At 40.2% G+C, this 16255-nt stretch overlaps 1 protein-coding gene across 7 annotated transcripts in view; it reads left to right on the plus strand.

The window, feature by feature from the left end:
• Positions 1 to 16255, plus strand: part of LOC119656555 (eukaryotic translation initiation factor 4E-binding protein Mextli) — an 82407-nt gene that overhangs the window by 16759 nt on the left and 49393 nt on the right. For 6 of the 7 annotated variants that reach the window (XR_005250063.1, XM_038062931.1, XM_038062973.1 and 3 more), the window contains exons 2-5: positions 7011 to 7634; positions 7851 to 8082; positions 8209 to 8280; positions 9286 to 9346. Coding sequence is in view for 6 of the 7 variants with exons in the window: in XM_038062931.1 (XP_037918859.1) it covers positions 7248 to 7634; positions 7851 to 8082; positions 8209 to 8280; positions 9286 to 9346 (752 nt within the window). In the remaining variant the exon portion in view is untranslated. The remainder of the gene's footprint in view (positions 1 to 7010; positions 7635 to 7850; positions 8083 to 8208; positions 8281 to 9285; positions 9347 to 16255) is intronic. The other variant, XM_038062965.1, reaches the window with a different exon arrangement.

A 16255-nucleotide genomic window follows, 5' to 3' on the forward strand; every position in this document is an offset into this window, starting at 1 on the left:
TCGTAGATCTCCCCTTTCGATTTTCAGAGAAACCGGCTTCCTTATCGGCAATTGGAAGTAATCTGTTATAGATTATTCGTTCGGATAGTTTGCCAGCATTATTTGGAAGGCACATCGGTCTATAGGACGAAGTTTCACTCAGAATCTTGTTTGGCATGTGGATTAAAATTAATTTCTGTCTCTTCCATTGTGTAGGAAATGCTCTTTCTTTAAGACATGTGATAAATGCCTCGGCAAAAAGTTTCGGCATTATTTTCGCTGCTGCCTTAAGAGCTTTGTTGGGGATACTATCCGAGCACGGCGCTTTACTTCTAACTTACTAACGAACTTGGATTGGATTGGAACTCCTATCTCGTAAGGCTTGGTGCCGCATAGCAACAGTAGATGGATATTCCACTTAATTTTTGTCTGTTCAAGCCATTTCCTGGATTTTCGTGGTTCCTTCTATGGGTCGATTCCCGCATGTTCAGATCCCAGCTTTTTCACTCTTATCCATAACTCAAACTCCATTGGCTAGATATTTGCACTGCTCGCAGACAATGGCTTGATTTGATTTTCCAATACCTTCTAGGAGAGCATGTCTTGAGCCGTTTGGCAATGATTCAGGTTTACCTGTAAGAATTTCATTTGCAGATAGCGTCGATTGCCTTCCTAGACACCGGACATCTGCTGCCGCCTGTGATGGCAATGTCACTGCTAAGCAATAGCAGAACAGATGAGTTCAGAGGCCGGGTAGACTCGTCTTGATTTGTTGCGACATAGGTCTGATATGACGATTATTTGGCACAAAAACAGACATTTTCACATAACTGAAAGTATATGACTCCACAATTGTCCCGGTAAGCTACATCAGAGAGAGCTAAGTTCCCTGGTCCGGCTTACGTTGACCATACGTGAAGACGAAAATTTTCTAGTCTCCGGGGCTATGTATACCAACTATTACTCGGTCGTATAAGCAATTTGCCCTTTACAGCTGAGACTCCTTGTGTAAGTAGTAGTTTTGGGTTGGTCAAAACTGGTATTATCGTTGTAATGTGTGTAGTTTCCTTAAAGGTAATGTGGGAAACAGTCGCAACTCAGGTCTGAGAAGACCCCAAGTGAGATCGTTATTGAACGGTATTTAAGGTCAGAGGCCGTTGGTTTTACAACGTTTTTAGGTTAGGTTATGTATTAGAAGCACGTGATTGTAAACTACACTTTTTAATAAAATTATTTCTTCTTTGTTAAATTGAAATAAAACAGAAAGACTGAAAACTACCAGCGTCAGTGAGCAATACTTTGAGACATAATGCTCTAAGAACAGAGTCAGTAGTATATGCACTGATGTCCCACAGGGGCTTTGTCCGAAGGGCTTACAGGACAGGGAATCGGTCTGAATACAGTGAGGGTTGCATTGCAACTCCAAACTCCACTAACGTGTCAAAACGGATCGTTTATCACATGCTTCAGCTTGGTTCATGACGTTTTACTTATGTCAAAATCTTACAGCACTTACCGCGGGAGGTATCTACTGACGAACAGCGGGAAGTTGGTTATAGACCCAATATAATATGCCATCAGTTTAGTTTCTGTATGTTTTTCCTATATTTTCGATTCTGGTCAAATTATCAAAAACTGTATGACTTGATTTTCGCATCTTTTGTCGAACACAGTACTAACGGTTATTTTTTTCAGTAAAAAACTCTTAGCATTGTCGCTTTCAATCCGCGTTGCAGTTAAGGTAGACCTACATATTTTTCGTGTCTATCTTTAAAACGAAACGACGAAAACGACAAAAATCTTATGCATTTTCGATGAGTCATTTAAAGGTCCAATTGAATAGAAACGAAATTTCTCTTTACAATTAGCTCCAACTCCTGGAATTAGTCAACTTGCATTTTTTAAGTTTTGTCTGGGCGGGTATCTCTGCAAATTCTCTGATGATTACTGTTTGTTTATATTGGGTTGGGGAAAGAGAAATGTCGTATTTGTGATCGAAATTTGACGCTTTATTTAACATACTTAGAATTATCCGATCTAAAACAAATATGCGCCGTTTTGTTCGCAAACTTGTTGCCATTTAGAAGGAAACTTCATTATCCCCCCTTATAAAACCCCCCCTCCTTATTTGCAGAAAACTCAGACAGCCAGTTTTCGCAAGCCTCTTTTGAGGCCAACTTAGTAGCACCAAGAGCGTTTTGCATGGACCGGAAGAGATGGTCACTTGGTGCTAGGACTATACGGTAGGTACAATAGGACATCCCATCCGAACTCCCGTAGCTTCTGGGGGGGTCATCAAAGATGTGTGAGGCCGAGCGTTGTCCTGGTGGAACACAACACCATTCTTTTTGGCCAATTCTGGCCGCTTCTGGTCAATCGCCTGCTTCAAACGGTCGAGTTGCTCACAGTAGAGGACCGAATTGAGGGTCTGGCCATAGTTCAGCAGCTCATAGTGGATGATTCCTTTCCAATCCCACCAAACACACAGCAAAACCTTCCTGGCCGTGAATCCGGGCTTGGTGATGGTTTGGGCCGGCTCGCTGCGCTTCGACCATGATCTTTTTCACTTGAGATTATCGTACGTGATCCACTTTCCATCATCAGTCACCAGTAGTGCATCGCAGGCGTTGATTCGGTCCAAGAGATTTTTTCCGTCAACTCGTGTGTCACCCAAACATCCAGCTTTTTTTGGAATTCAATCTTCTGCAAATGGTTCCAAACGGTTTTATGGTCTATATCCAGTTCCTGGCCAATCGAGCGAATGCTCACATGCCGGTCTACTTGGATGATTTCGACGATTTTATCGGTTTGTACGATGATTGGCCTACCAGTACGGGGTGAATCTTCGACATTTACTGCACCAGAACAAAATCGATCGAATCAACGCTATGCTGTGCGTTACAGTATCAGGCCCATAAACTTTACAAATTTTTTCGGCCGCTTTTGTTGCATTTTTACCTCTCAGGTACTAAAAACGTAAAATATGACGAATTTCTTGCTTGGTTCGGTTCGGTTCGGCTTTATTCATGATCTTAACCTTCTATACAATAGCAGAACTTATGGCTGTAGATACCAGACTCATCTTTACTCTACAAAATTAGAATTTGCATTGCAAATAAATAAATTCGTTCTATGGTATGAATTACCCAAGGAAAAGTGCAAAAAACCTTGTTCAAAATTACTAGATCTACTTAACCTACTTAACTTAACTTGAACTACCTTAACCTAGAATTTATGACGAGCATAGGATATTTATTAGAGGGTTGCCAACAGTTCTACAGTTGTTCATAAATCTGACGGAGTTCGATAAGCATAAATCTTCAACATATTTGACTTTTGCCTCATTGTGCAGTTTTTCAGTTGAAAAGTCAAACGATTTGTTTAAAATTACTTTGAGGATTTTATTTTGCGCACGCTGAACTTTAAGTTTATGTGTTCTTGCACATTGAGACCAAACCGGAGCACAGTATGAAATAATTGGTTGGATAACCATTCTAAACATAATCAATTTATTGTCTACCGATAGTTTAGAATTTCTGTGTAGCAGCGAGTAAAGCGAGCAAAATGATTTAGATATCTTCGAACAAATTGAATCAGTATGATCTTTAAATGTAAGTTTCTTATCCAAGACGACTCCTAAATATGTTAAGCTATTACACCACTTAATACTTTCCCCAAGAAAATTTATGTCTCTGCTTGGCAGCTTAGCTTTGCATCTCTTTTTCGTAAAGAACACAGCTTGTGTTTTAGAAGGGTTCACTTTAATCTTCCACCTAAAATAAAATTGATACAGAGAATCCAGCTGGTTCTCAAGAGATGACATAATTGTTGAAGGATCGTTAGAGGAAGAAATAATGCCAACATCATCGGCAAATGCAGCTAGTTTACACCCTGGGGCAGTTGGAATGTCCGAGGTGTAGATATTAAACAGTGTAGGGCTTAGTGGAGAACCTTGAGGAACCCCTGCTGGAATCGATCGATCTGAGGATTGTTTGCTACCTACTTTTACTGTAAATCTTCTTCCAGTTAAAAATGATAGTAAAAGCTTGACCAGATATATTGGAAACCTGAACAGTAATAGCTTGTATACCAACCCATAGTGCCAAACAGAGTCGAACGCTTTGTGAATATCTAAAGTAAGAAATCCTAAGGACTCTTTATCTTTGAAAATTTTTTGGAATTCGCTGGTCACCCGAAACACCTGATGTGAAGTTGAATGTTTAGGTCTGAAGCCAAACTGAAAATCAGGTAATAAATTCGTTTGATTTAGAATCTTATTAACACGAGCTAGAATAACTCTCTCAAAAATTTTGCTGAGACTAGAAATTAAACTAACAGGCCTGTAACTGTCAGCCAGTTTTGGGTCTTTACCTGGTTTAACAATGGGTACTACCGTAGCCTCCTTCCAAACTTTTGCAAAATAAGAGAGCTTAAAGCAGCTGTTCACGATGAAATTATAGTATACAATCGCCTTTCTAGGAAAGTTCTTAACCATTGAGTTCGTTACCCGATCTGGACCTGGAGCCTTTTTTAGCTTTAAGTGCTTTATGATTGCCTTGATTTCTCTAGGGGAAGAAAGTTCACGAGCATCGAAATCACAGAGTGAAGTACGCAGTTTTTCCACCCTCTCCTGAACGGTTTTGTTGAGCAAAACCGATCCTAAGTGGTCTGACGCTAAATGGGCTTTTTGGAACTGATTTGCTAGAAGTTCCGCTTTAGACTCATCATCGTAAATAATATCACTGGCGTTCCGCATGGGCGGAATAATTTTCTTCTTCTTTAATAATTTATTTAATTTCCATAATTTATCACCGTTTTTAGGAATTTCTTGAAGCATTCTACCCCATCGCTTGTTTTTAGCACCGAAGATTCGACTTTGAATGGCTTTAGTAAGCTTATTAACCACGGTTTTTGTGCTTCTGCTTCGAGTTTACTGCCATTGACGCCGTAGGTAGTTTCTTGAAGAAATTAGGAATTTGGTTCCCTCATCAATGACTTGGTTTGGAAAAAAATCGGCTTGCTCAGGATAGGATGCGAATTTTATGGCACTATTAATATGGCAATAAAAGGTACTAATTAGGGAGTCAATTTGGTCGGTAGAGCTGATCTTTGCTAAATTTAAATTTTTAAGCTGTATAATATCATTCAAGTATTTCTTAAATTTCAACCAGTTTATTCTAATTCTATCCACTGATTCGTCTGAATTTGATAGTGAAGTCTCAGAAGTTAGTTGAAAGGCTACTGGTAAATGAGGCGAAGATAGTTTGTCCCCTGTTACAGGTTGGTCGATGCTGATTCTGCCGTTTGAAATTACAAGATCTAATGTAGAGTCGTATCCCCTAGGGTTCAAAAAGGTGGGTCTTGTGGGAGTGTGAATAAAAAGGTTTCTTTCACAAACAAGATCAAAAAGTATTTTGCCAGCCTTGTTCGCTTTTACACAGTTCCAATTACGGTGTCGTGCATTTAAATCACCACAAAGGAGTAATTTTTCATTTTTACTAATCAGTAATTTAAGGTCGTTTTCAAACGCTTTTAGTTTCTGCACATTAAGCTTCGTGCCTGGAAAGTAAGCAACGACAATATTCAAATCCAACTCCTCTAGTCTTAAAGCGATAGTCTCAAGAATTTCAGTTTTGAACGCGGGTAGTATTTTATGCTTGATGTTGTTTCTTAAACTTATGGCAACCCCCCCGCCTCATCTCATACATCTTGCCTATCATTCCTATAAGTCTTAAAACTAGGATGAAAGAACTTATCTTTACTCTTAAGCCAAGTTTCTGTTAATAACAAAATATCAATATGATCACTTATTACAAAGTCAAAAAGCTCATCGGACTTATTTTTAACGTTTTTTGCGTTCCATAGAACTATTATACTTTAAGTTTATGGACCGTAAAGGAACTTAGCAGCTAAGTTTACAATGACATTAAATTGGTCTGTTCTAGACTTGCAGTCTGAAAGATTTGTGATAAGCTCGGCTGACAGTTCTATCATTTGCTCTGGAGAAAACAGGTTACTCGCATTATTAATTGTATTTCTACTATTGGTCGTAGGCAGTCCGTTCCTGACTGCATGACTAAACGATGTTCGTGAGGGTTCAAAGTTCGACTTCGAAGCACTCTGCTGCAAATTCGAATTACCATGTAGCTTTAAAGGAGGAAAGCTTTCATTGTTGAAATGATTGACGGCTGTGGTTTTGGTCGGCTGACGGTAACTTGAATGATTTCGTCTAGATGCGGCTCCCCTGACAGCATTTAAATACTCTTGACGCTTTGGCCCAGTAGGATCACTTGCTAAATGCTGAAGATTACAGTTAGCACACTTTAGAAATGTTCTAATTAGATCAGGTTGGAGTTTTGCATACTGGCAATCAGTTGTTTTGTGCGAAATGCTGCAAATTTGGCATTTAGTAGGCAGATTACAGTTAGAGCTACCGTGGCCGTACAGCTGGCAGTTGTGACATTGAGTGGGGCCACTTCGTGCATTACTATAATAACTCCAAGTGATAATTGTACGCTGAATTGATTTTATTCGACGGAGATCCGCTAGCTTGATCGTACTTTTTTCAAAATATAAAATGTAAAACGTTTGCTCGGTGTAGCGGGATTTCGATGGTTCAAACTTTTTTACATCTAGACAGGTAATGCCATATTCGGTTTTAAGCAGCTCAGCCAGTTTGTTATTATCCATGCTGTGCAGGCCCGATAACAATTTCTTGCTTGGTGGACTCCATCTTTGACGCGCTATAACTTGAGACTGGAACGTACGATCACAGCACTGTCAAAGAGACACTTGTAGCACAGATTGTCGTCTTCAAATCGCTGTATAGTGTGACCCGATGCGATAAGTACAACACAAGATATGTAAAGTGTCGCCATCTATTGACAAAATACGACATTTCTTTTTCCCCAACCCAATATTATACAGTTTATTTACCGTGGTCGTCAATCAACACAAACTTATCTGTTTTTCACTAGAAGAAAGTATTTCTTTCGTGGCCCAATTGAATAACTTTTCTCATTCATTTTCAGGGGGAGGTGCGAGGACGACAACTACAATATACTCACGTCTTAAGCAATATTCTTTTTTACGTTTTTGTACACACTGCGATCTTCTTTTTCCACGTGTTTTTTCCCACTAGCATTTTAATTTTTTTCGCCTCTGAACGAACCAACAAAAAGAAAATAAACAAAAAAAAAAGAGGCTAAAGCGAAACGAGTAATCTCAAATTAAGTGCTACGGCCAGGTATCCAATATTCCATAGAAAAATGTCCCAGATAGGGAAAACAATTAAAAATCTCGAGGCGCCGCGACCGTTAAAATCGCGATCTAGCCATCAATTAAAAAATTATATGGTAATAGAAGAGTTAATTCAACTAGTGGAAACGGTCGCTATGACTCTAGCATCGGGTATAAGTAATCCAGAGTCAATGGCCATTCTCATATCGAATCTCCGAATAAATGGTCCACAGTTGGAAACTATTGCAAAGGATACTTTGGATCGTGCCTTCGTGACGTTTCGCAATGCATCACAAGATGAACGTTTAAATATTATGACACGTTTGAATCTACTTGAATTGATTGAATTACGAGCGAAATCATGGCAAGACGATGGTATTAATATGTACTACAAGCAAAAGGCAAATAACGTTGAGGTGAGTGAAATCCAACAACTCACGCATGCAATTTTATCTTTCTGCTATTCACACAACATACGAAATTGTAAGTTTGTGGAATTCCGATAAAATATTTTTGTGTTATTTAATTTCATGGAAAATAAATGTGAAGTTGTTGTACTATAATGTAGTAGAGACTTGATAAAGATCCTCTTAATGGCCGACATTGTTTGTTATTGTGTTTTTATTTCACAGCCTGATAACGGTTCGAATGTAACAGCAGGTTTAATTGATCAATCAACGTTGATAAGCACCTCCCCCACATCGATGGCTGGATTATCGATGGGACAGGCATCACTGACCACACAAATTCTCGGTCCAGGAGAGGTTATACGAGCATCTGGTAAATTTTCGAAGCCGACCAAAATTCCTGGTAAAAATTACTCTAAAGATGAAGTTGTAATTCGAAATGCCGACTCCGGAAAAGGTAAGGTGTCGACGGTAACGTGTCAATTAATATTTTTTGATATCTTGATAATGTTATATTACATCTTTCATCATATTTGGTATAAAATTATCTTTTAATTGTTATATTATTGCAACTGTTTTGAAGTAATGGGAATTAAGGGAAGACGTGTCCACATGATTGAGGAGTTGAGTGAGACAATTATTTCATTTCAGAGAGGTAAAAACAAAAACAAAAACATTGCGCATTATGCACAAATTCAGAAATATCATGAGTGCTAATCACACATAATGTTTATATAATCTTCGATGTTTTATTCTAATTTTTTTGCATCTACGATTTTGTCTCCATCCCTATTCAGAGTAAAAAATCAATTTAATAACAGTATCTTAAGGTCATCCATCGCAAGTTACATTCACACGATCCAGCATCTTTTGTTTTCACCCCGTGAATAATTTCATAATTAAAATTGTTTAATGTTTTTATTAAAAATATTTGCATTTTGAATTGACACTTTATTTAATTGATGTTTCACATTTTTATTTGAATGATATTCCATATTTCATAATAAATATTTAACTAATTCAGGTAATAATGCATGAACTCGATAACATATTTTGATACTTATTTCGTCGTTAATTAGACTTGAGTCCCAGTGTGAGTTTTCGGCAATATATAAAAAGGATTGTAATCGTAATGAAATTAATTTGAATCATTCTAAAGAGTAAATATGCTATAAGTTCCGCTTCGAAGTACAAAAGATCTCATTACATATAAAAACTTTAATAATAGATGTTGATCGCAATAGGAAGCATGGTCGAGATATCTGTTATTCCATTTTGAATTAGTAAATTCCATATTTTATGTAATTGTATTTGAAATAATAAGCTTTCGTGCACATTTGGTTTTTCTGACTAAACTTGTTCGAAAGAATAGTATTTCGTTTTATTCAATAACTGAGTGCATTAACTTATACCGAGAATTCATGTGCATCCTCTTCTAGTCTCACAACGAAAACTAATCACTTATATCCTGTGTTCTTATAACAAAACATGGAAATATGCTGCAAAGCTTATATGTAATAATGTCTTGCATACATGCTAAATAATTGTATCTTTTTCAATTTATACCATTTCTAAACTACATGTTGCTTTGATAATGTAACGAAAATATTTTCCTTTGAAGTTGAAAAGATGTGCTAATGGTGATTTTGTTCGTTCCCAGTGAATCCAGGCGCTAAGGAACGACTTGTTCAAATTACTGGACCCAACGAAGAAAAAATTAAGTGAGTAAAATAATTTTTAACATATAAGATATTTAATTTTGTAAAATTTCCGTTAGAATTCAATTTGATTGATTTGGTTTCGAGTGACTATTGGGTAGAACTCCTTGATAGAGCTCTTAATAATACTTGTGTATAGAAACTTCTTCTAGTCGGGCAAAGTATCATCATCATCATCAACGGCGCAACAACCGGTATCCGGTCTAGGCCTGCCTTAATAAAGAACTCCAGACATCCCGGTTTTGCGCCGAGGTCCACCAATTCGATATCCCTAAAAGCTGTCTGGCGTCGTGACCTACGCCATCGCTCCATCTTAGGCAGGGTCTGCCTCGTCTTCTTTTTCTACCATAGATATTGCCCTTATAGACTTTCCGGGTGGGATCATCCTCATCCATACGGATTAAGTGACCCGCCCACCGTAACCTATTGAGTCGGATTTTATCCACAACCGGACGGTCATGGTATCGCTCATAGATTTCGTTATTGTGTAGGCTGCGGAATCGTCCATCCTCATGTAGGGGGCCAAAAATTCTTCGGAGGATTCTTCTCTCGAACGCGGCCAAGAGTTAGCAATTTTTGTTGCTAAGAACCCAAGTTTCCGAGGAATACATGAGGACTGGCAAGATCATAGTCTTGTACAGTAAGAGCTTTGACCCTATGGTGAGACGTTTCGAGCGGAACAATTTTTGTAAGCTGAAATAGGCTAGGTTGGCTGACAGCAACCGTGCGCGGATTTCATCATCGTAGTTGTTATCGGTTGTGATTTTCGACCCTAGATAGGAGAAATTGTCAACGGTCTCAAAGTTGTATTCTCCTATCCTTATTCTTCTTCGTGTTTGACCAGTGCGGTTTGATGTTGTTGGTTGATTCGTCTTCGGTGTTGACGTTGTCACCATGTACTTTGTCCTGCCTTCATTGATGTGCAGCCCAAGATCTCGCGCCAATCACCGCATGCTCGATCTGGATGAAGGCAATTTGTACGTCTCGGATGGTTCTTCCCATCATGTCGATATCGTCAGCGTAGGCCAGAAGTTGGGTGGACTTGAAGAGGATCGTACCTCTTGCATTTACCTCAGCATCACGGATCACTTTCTCGAGGGCCAGGTTAAAGAGGACGCATGATAGCGCATCCCCTTGTCGTAGACCGTTGTTGATGTTGAATGATCTTGAGAGTGATCCTGCTGCTTTCATCTGGCCTCGCACATTGGTCAGGGTCAGCCTAGTCAGTCTTATTAATTTCGTCGGGATACCGAATTTTCTCATGGCCGTGTACAGTTTTACCCTGGCTATGCTATCATAGGCGGCTTTAAAGTCGATGAACAGATGGTGCAACTGTTATCCATATTCGAACAGTTTTTCCATCGCTTGCCGCAGAGAGAAAATCTGATCTGTTGCTGATTTGCCTGGAGTGAAGCCTCTTTGGTATGGGCCAATGATGTTCTGGGCGTATGGGGCTATCCGGCCTAGCAAGATAGTGGAGAATATCTTATAGATGGTACTCAGCAACGTGATACCTCTATAATTGCTGCACTGTGTGATATCTCCCTTTTTATGTATGAGACAAATAATGCCTCGTTGCCAATCGTCAGACATTGATTCGCTGTCCCATACCTTGAGCACAAGTTGATGAACCACTTTGTGTAACTGGTCGCCTCCATATTTAACTAATTCGGCTGGAATTCCATCGGCTCCTGGTTACTTATGATTTTTTAGCCGATGAATTGCACGGACTATTTCTCCTATATTTGGTGGTGGCAGTATTTGTCCGTCGTCTTCAGTTGGCGGGACCTCCAACTCGCCGATGTTCTGGTTGTTCAGTAGCTCATCAAAGTACTCAACCCATCGCTCTAATATGCCCATTCTGTCGGAAATCAGATTTCCCTCTTTGTCTCGGCAGGATGAGCATCGAGGTGTATAAGGCTTCATCCTGCTGACTTGTTGGTAAAACTTGCGCGCCTGGTGCGGTTGCTCACTGTACTTTTCTAGTTCACAGATTTGTTGGTGCTCTCAGGCTTCCTTTTTCCGTCTGTGAAGTCGCTTCTCCGCTCGACGGAGTTCGTGATAAGTCTCTGTGCGTGCCCGCGTTCTTTGAGAATGCAACATTACTCGGTATGCGGCATTCTTCCGTTCCGTTGCTAGCTTACATTCATCGTCAAACCAGCCGTTCCGACCCCTTTTGCGGCTGGGGCCAAGTATGTTTGTGGCCGTATCCATGATAACGTTCTTCAGGTGATTGTGAAGATCATTTGTTGATGCCTCATCTCCAGGTCCTCTGTTGACTGCGGTTATTGCGGCATCCATTTCCCTCTTATAGGTGTCGCGGAGGGTTGTGTTGTGAATGGCTTCAGTGTTCACTCTCACCTGATTGTCAGAGGGGATTCTAGGTGGTATTGTTATTCGAGCTCGGAGCACCATGCCAACGAGATAGTGATCCGAGTCTATATTGGCCCCCTTCTGACATTCATCAAGGCTGAGAGGTGGCGGCGTTCGATCAGCACGTGGTCAATTTGGTTGAAAGTGGTCCCGTCTGGAGAGGCCCACGTATGTTTGTGAACCGCTTTCCGCGCAAACCAGGTACTTCCAACAACCATTTCGTGTGACCCTGCTAATTGAATAGTCCGCAGTCCGTTATCATTTGTCTTTTCGTGTAAGCTATGGGAGCCAACGTATCGCCTGAATACTGGCTTCTTCCCTACTTGGCTGTTAAAATCCCCAAGTATGATTTTGATATCATATCTGGGACAGGCTTCGAGGGTTCGTTCTACTGCATCGTAAAAGGTATCCTTCTCCGACTCTGCAGTCTCCTCTGTATGGCGTGAACGTTTATGAGCCTTATATTTCTAAACTTGCCTCGCAAGCGCAGAGTGCATAGCCGTTCGCTTATGTTTTCAAAGCCGATAACAGCAGGTTTCATTTTTTGGCTGACTAAGAAACCTACTCCGAGCACATGGTTTACTGGATGACCGCTATAATATATGGTGTAGTGGCTCTTCTCCAGGAAACCGGTCCCTGTCCATCGCATCTCTTGCAACGCTGTTATATCAGTCCTATATTGGGACAGGGTATCGGCTAGCTGCTTCATCTCTGTACAGGGAGCGCACGTTCCATGAGAAAATGCGAAAATCGTTATTTCGTTGTCGGGTCCGTCGTTTTAAAATCCGTCCTGTCCGAGGCTCCTGTTGTGGCTTCGTAACAAGTTGTTTTTCGTGTAGGGCTGTCAGCCCTACCCAACCCCCAACCTGGAGGACCAGTTGGTACAATTTGTCCCGTTTTTAGGCGCGGGAGACTCACCTTCATCCTTCTCCGTCTGCAGCTTTTCGTAAAGAAAGAGCTCCCAGCGGTGACCACGTGAAGGTGGAGATAGGGTTTGGTAGTAGAGCTGTTGGTGTTAGTTCAGCAGGCATTTCCCAGGTTTTATGCTCCATCGTGGGTACCAATCCACGTTTCGCCCCGGGACCTATACTACTCTTTGACCACCAAAGTATATACAAATTTAATTTTCTTTTAACACATGTTAGTTTCGAGAGACAGTTACCCGAATCTGTGTTTAATAATCGCATCGCGTTTTTTCTCAAAATTTCTAAACTTTTCCAAGGGTCCACGTTTGTCATTCGGTTTGCATGACGCAAGAGCTCAAGATTTCCCATTCCTTGATGTGTTCATTGAATCTAGTCGTTATCAGGTGTTTAGTCTGTCTTATATATATCTTATTGCAATTGCTTCACGTTTTTCGGTGGATACCGCTTTTTTACCCCGCTGCTAAAGGATTCTTGACGCTTCTCAGTAAATTCCCGAAGGTAGACGATCGACTTGAACCTTACAACTTCCAATTTAAACTTTTTTATCCAGTTCCTGATGCTGAATAGGTAGGAATACGGTATACTTATCTTCGTCGTAGCTTCCTTATGCCACGAAAATAGTGTTGTATAGGCGTACCTATTGTGCTGTTTGATTTGAAAGGATTCCTATTCTACAGTAGAAATAACTCCTGGCTTCGCATTGCACATTTTATTACGATCCGTTGCCAACTAATTTCCTTCAAGGACTGGGAAACTTGATAGTGATTAGATTGCACAGGTACATTTTGGTAGTAAAACAGGAGCAAATTCTGCAAGCGAGAGTCAAAATACAAAGGCGTATCAAATATAAACGGGACTCATTACAAATTACAAAAATATATCTGCTTCTCTATATACTTTTCCGTTTTTTTAATGCTTTTGTAAAAAAAGCCCTCGGTCAAATTGTCGTGAAAAGCACTTTCTTAATTAAAAAACTGTTGGTTTTTCCGGCTGATAATCGCGTCTTGGTGTACCCTCGCTGCTGTTTCTCCGCTTCTTGTTGGTTTATCTCCACTCAGGCGTATAGTGGTGAAACTATGTTTTGTCGCAGGTTAAGATACCACTCAAATAGTTTTCACTCTCTGGTTCGAATTCATTAATGGATACCGTGTTTCTTTCTCCGATAGTAGAAATGGAAGTTATCTAGCCGTCACTCTTCAGAATCTTAGTACCTGTTACTATGTTTTGAATACTTCCTTCTTCGACCATTATTTGTATGGTTTGAATTAGAAGGTGGTTAGTTAGCCAAAGGTTTAAGTAAAAGATTGATTTAGAAGATAGTTTCCTCTATTAGTTAATAATTATGTAAAATAAATACAAATGCAGCATTTGGGAAACCAAAAACAAGATAAAACACTAAGGAAGGGGGTAGTTGGTCCCCGAAATACTGTATTTGTATCTACTTTATATAATTATTAGCCAAAAAAAGGAAACGATCTTCCAAATCATTTCTTGCAGCTATTCACAGATTTTCTTCCGAAAAGTTTCGGCTGCATCGATGTTGGCCATCGTGATACCACTTCTTCTCCTTGCAGAGAATCAACTATTCCATCCAAACACTCTGGTTCTTGACAAAGTGTTTTCCTCATGATATGCTGCAAGTGCCGCAACATTTTGGTCGGATTCATTTCCTTGGTCAAAAATTTTATTATGATTTTTTGGACCACAGGACATGTAAATGATACTCGGTTATAGTTTAAATTGATACTGGCGAGACTAAAGAGGTTGTAGTCTAAGAGCAACAGCCCGACAGTCAGAAAGTCTTCTGTAATCTCAACAATAAAATATAAGAAAGTTTATTCCAACCATTTTAAACCAAAGTGGAGTACATTTTCGCGATTTGCTGTAAGAGCGAATTAGGGAAAATCGTTACTTCATTAAACATATTTTATTACTGGGGAATGTTTTTTTATCCATGATGAGACTTTAAATTACTGCACATGCGCTGTCCCAGATTGAATCTGAATTAAATAGAATTTTTGTCGACCGACCCCAAAAAACAGGTACTATCACTGTCAGTGGCAGTGGGCTTCCAAAACTGGTCGATTTAAGTATCTTGGGACAACGCTATCAGCCAATGGAGAACTTCGGTATGAAATTGCACGCATTAACGCAACCTGGATGAAGTGGCGCTTCACAACTGGTGTTCTTTGTGATCGACGTATCAACGAACGTCTCAAATCTGAAATTTATCGCAATGTTGTCCGTCCTGTCGCTCTCTATTGTTCTGAGTGTTGGCCAACTATAAAAGACAATGAACGGCATCTTGCGGTGATAGAGATGACGATGTTGCGTTGGACTAGTGGCGTAACACGCCTCGATTACACCCGAAATGAGGATATTCGCGATCGCGGAAAAAATGTGAAAGAGGTGTCCTCGAGGAATCACTTTCCAAGATTGGTTTGAATTTCGAAGTCGATGGGAAACGATCAAAGTAATCACGACGTGCCGACCCCGCTTCTGATCGGGACAAACGTTAAAGGAAAAGAAGAATAGTCACCACCGGTGAATTAAATCGTGAGGCCTATATAAAACCGATGGAATTAAAAACCTTGGGCAGGAATTATTTGAGGCCAACTTACGGGGTCTTATATTCTCCCAAACCGATTGACATGTGAAGGGTGTACATAATTTTTTTCGGAATGCGCCCTCGATTTATTACAAAATGTGCCACTTTACAGATGGAGCAAGTTGTAGTTTCATTAGAGTGGAGGGTTTTTACCTAATTTCAGCGACGTTATATCTTTTCTTAATCAATGGGCTGGCACTATGTCCTGGAAATTCGTCCTATTTAAATCTGCTGGACCACTTTTTGTGAAAATATTTAAGAGAAATGGTTTACAAAGATACCTTAAGGCGCTTGTAAGGAGTTCTTTCTAAAATAAGTAATGCTGCTGCAGAAATACCATCCATAATGTTATTAAAAGAAATACATAGTTTCAGTAAAACGAACATTTTCATAAAAAAAGTGAATGAAAACACTTGTGTGTGTGTGTGTGTGTGTGGTGGGGAGAAGCTACAGCTTCTGAGCACTCAGGCCGTGTTGGCCCATTGTACTCGCGTCCCCCGTCTAACGGAATATTCCGGATTCGTTAACGTGTCGTAGGATTTCCGTTAGTGGATGTGATGCTACCCGTCGTAATTGGAGAACATCGGCACCAAAGATGCCTGATACGTCCATAGGCGGGGCATTCACATAGGAAATGCTCCGTGGATTCCGCTTCCTCATTACAGGAGGGACACGTATCATCTTCGGTAATTCCTATTCTGAACATATGCCCAGCTAGTGAATTATGGCCTGTCAGAATGCCCACAATACACCTGCAAGTCCTCCTGCTTTTCGACAGGATAAACTTTGCGGTACGTATGTTGGGTTCTGGCAGGAAAAGTTTGGTGTGTCGAGCAGCATTAAGGCTCTGCCACCTGTCATTATGGGAAACCTGTTTCCAGTTTTTGAAAACAGATTTAGCCAATGCTACTGATACCCCAATTGCTGGCTCCGGTCCCGGCATAGGGGAGATTGACCCCTCTTTCGCTAAAGCGTCCGAGATTTCATTTCCTTCTATGCCACAGT

This window comes from Hermetia illucens, chromosome 1 (genome assembly GCF_905115235.1).
Source record: "Hermetia illucens chromosome 1, iHerIll2.2.curated.20191125, whole genome shotgun sequence".
Taxonomy (NCBI): domain Eukaryota; kingdom Metazoa; phylum Arthropoda; class Insecta; order Diptera; family Stratiomyidae; genus Hermetia; species Hermetia illucens.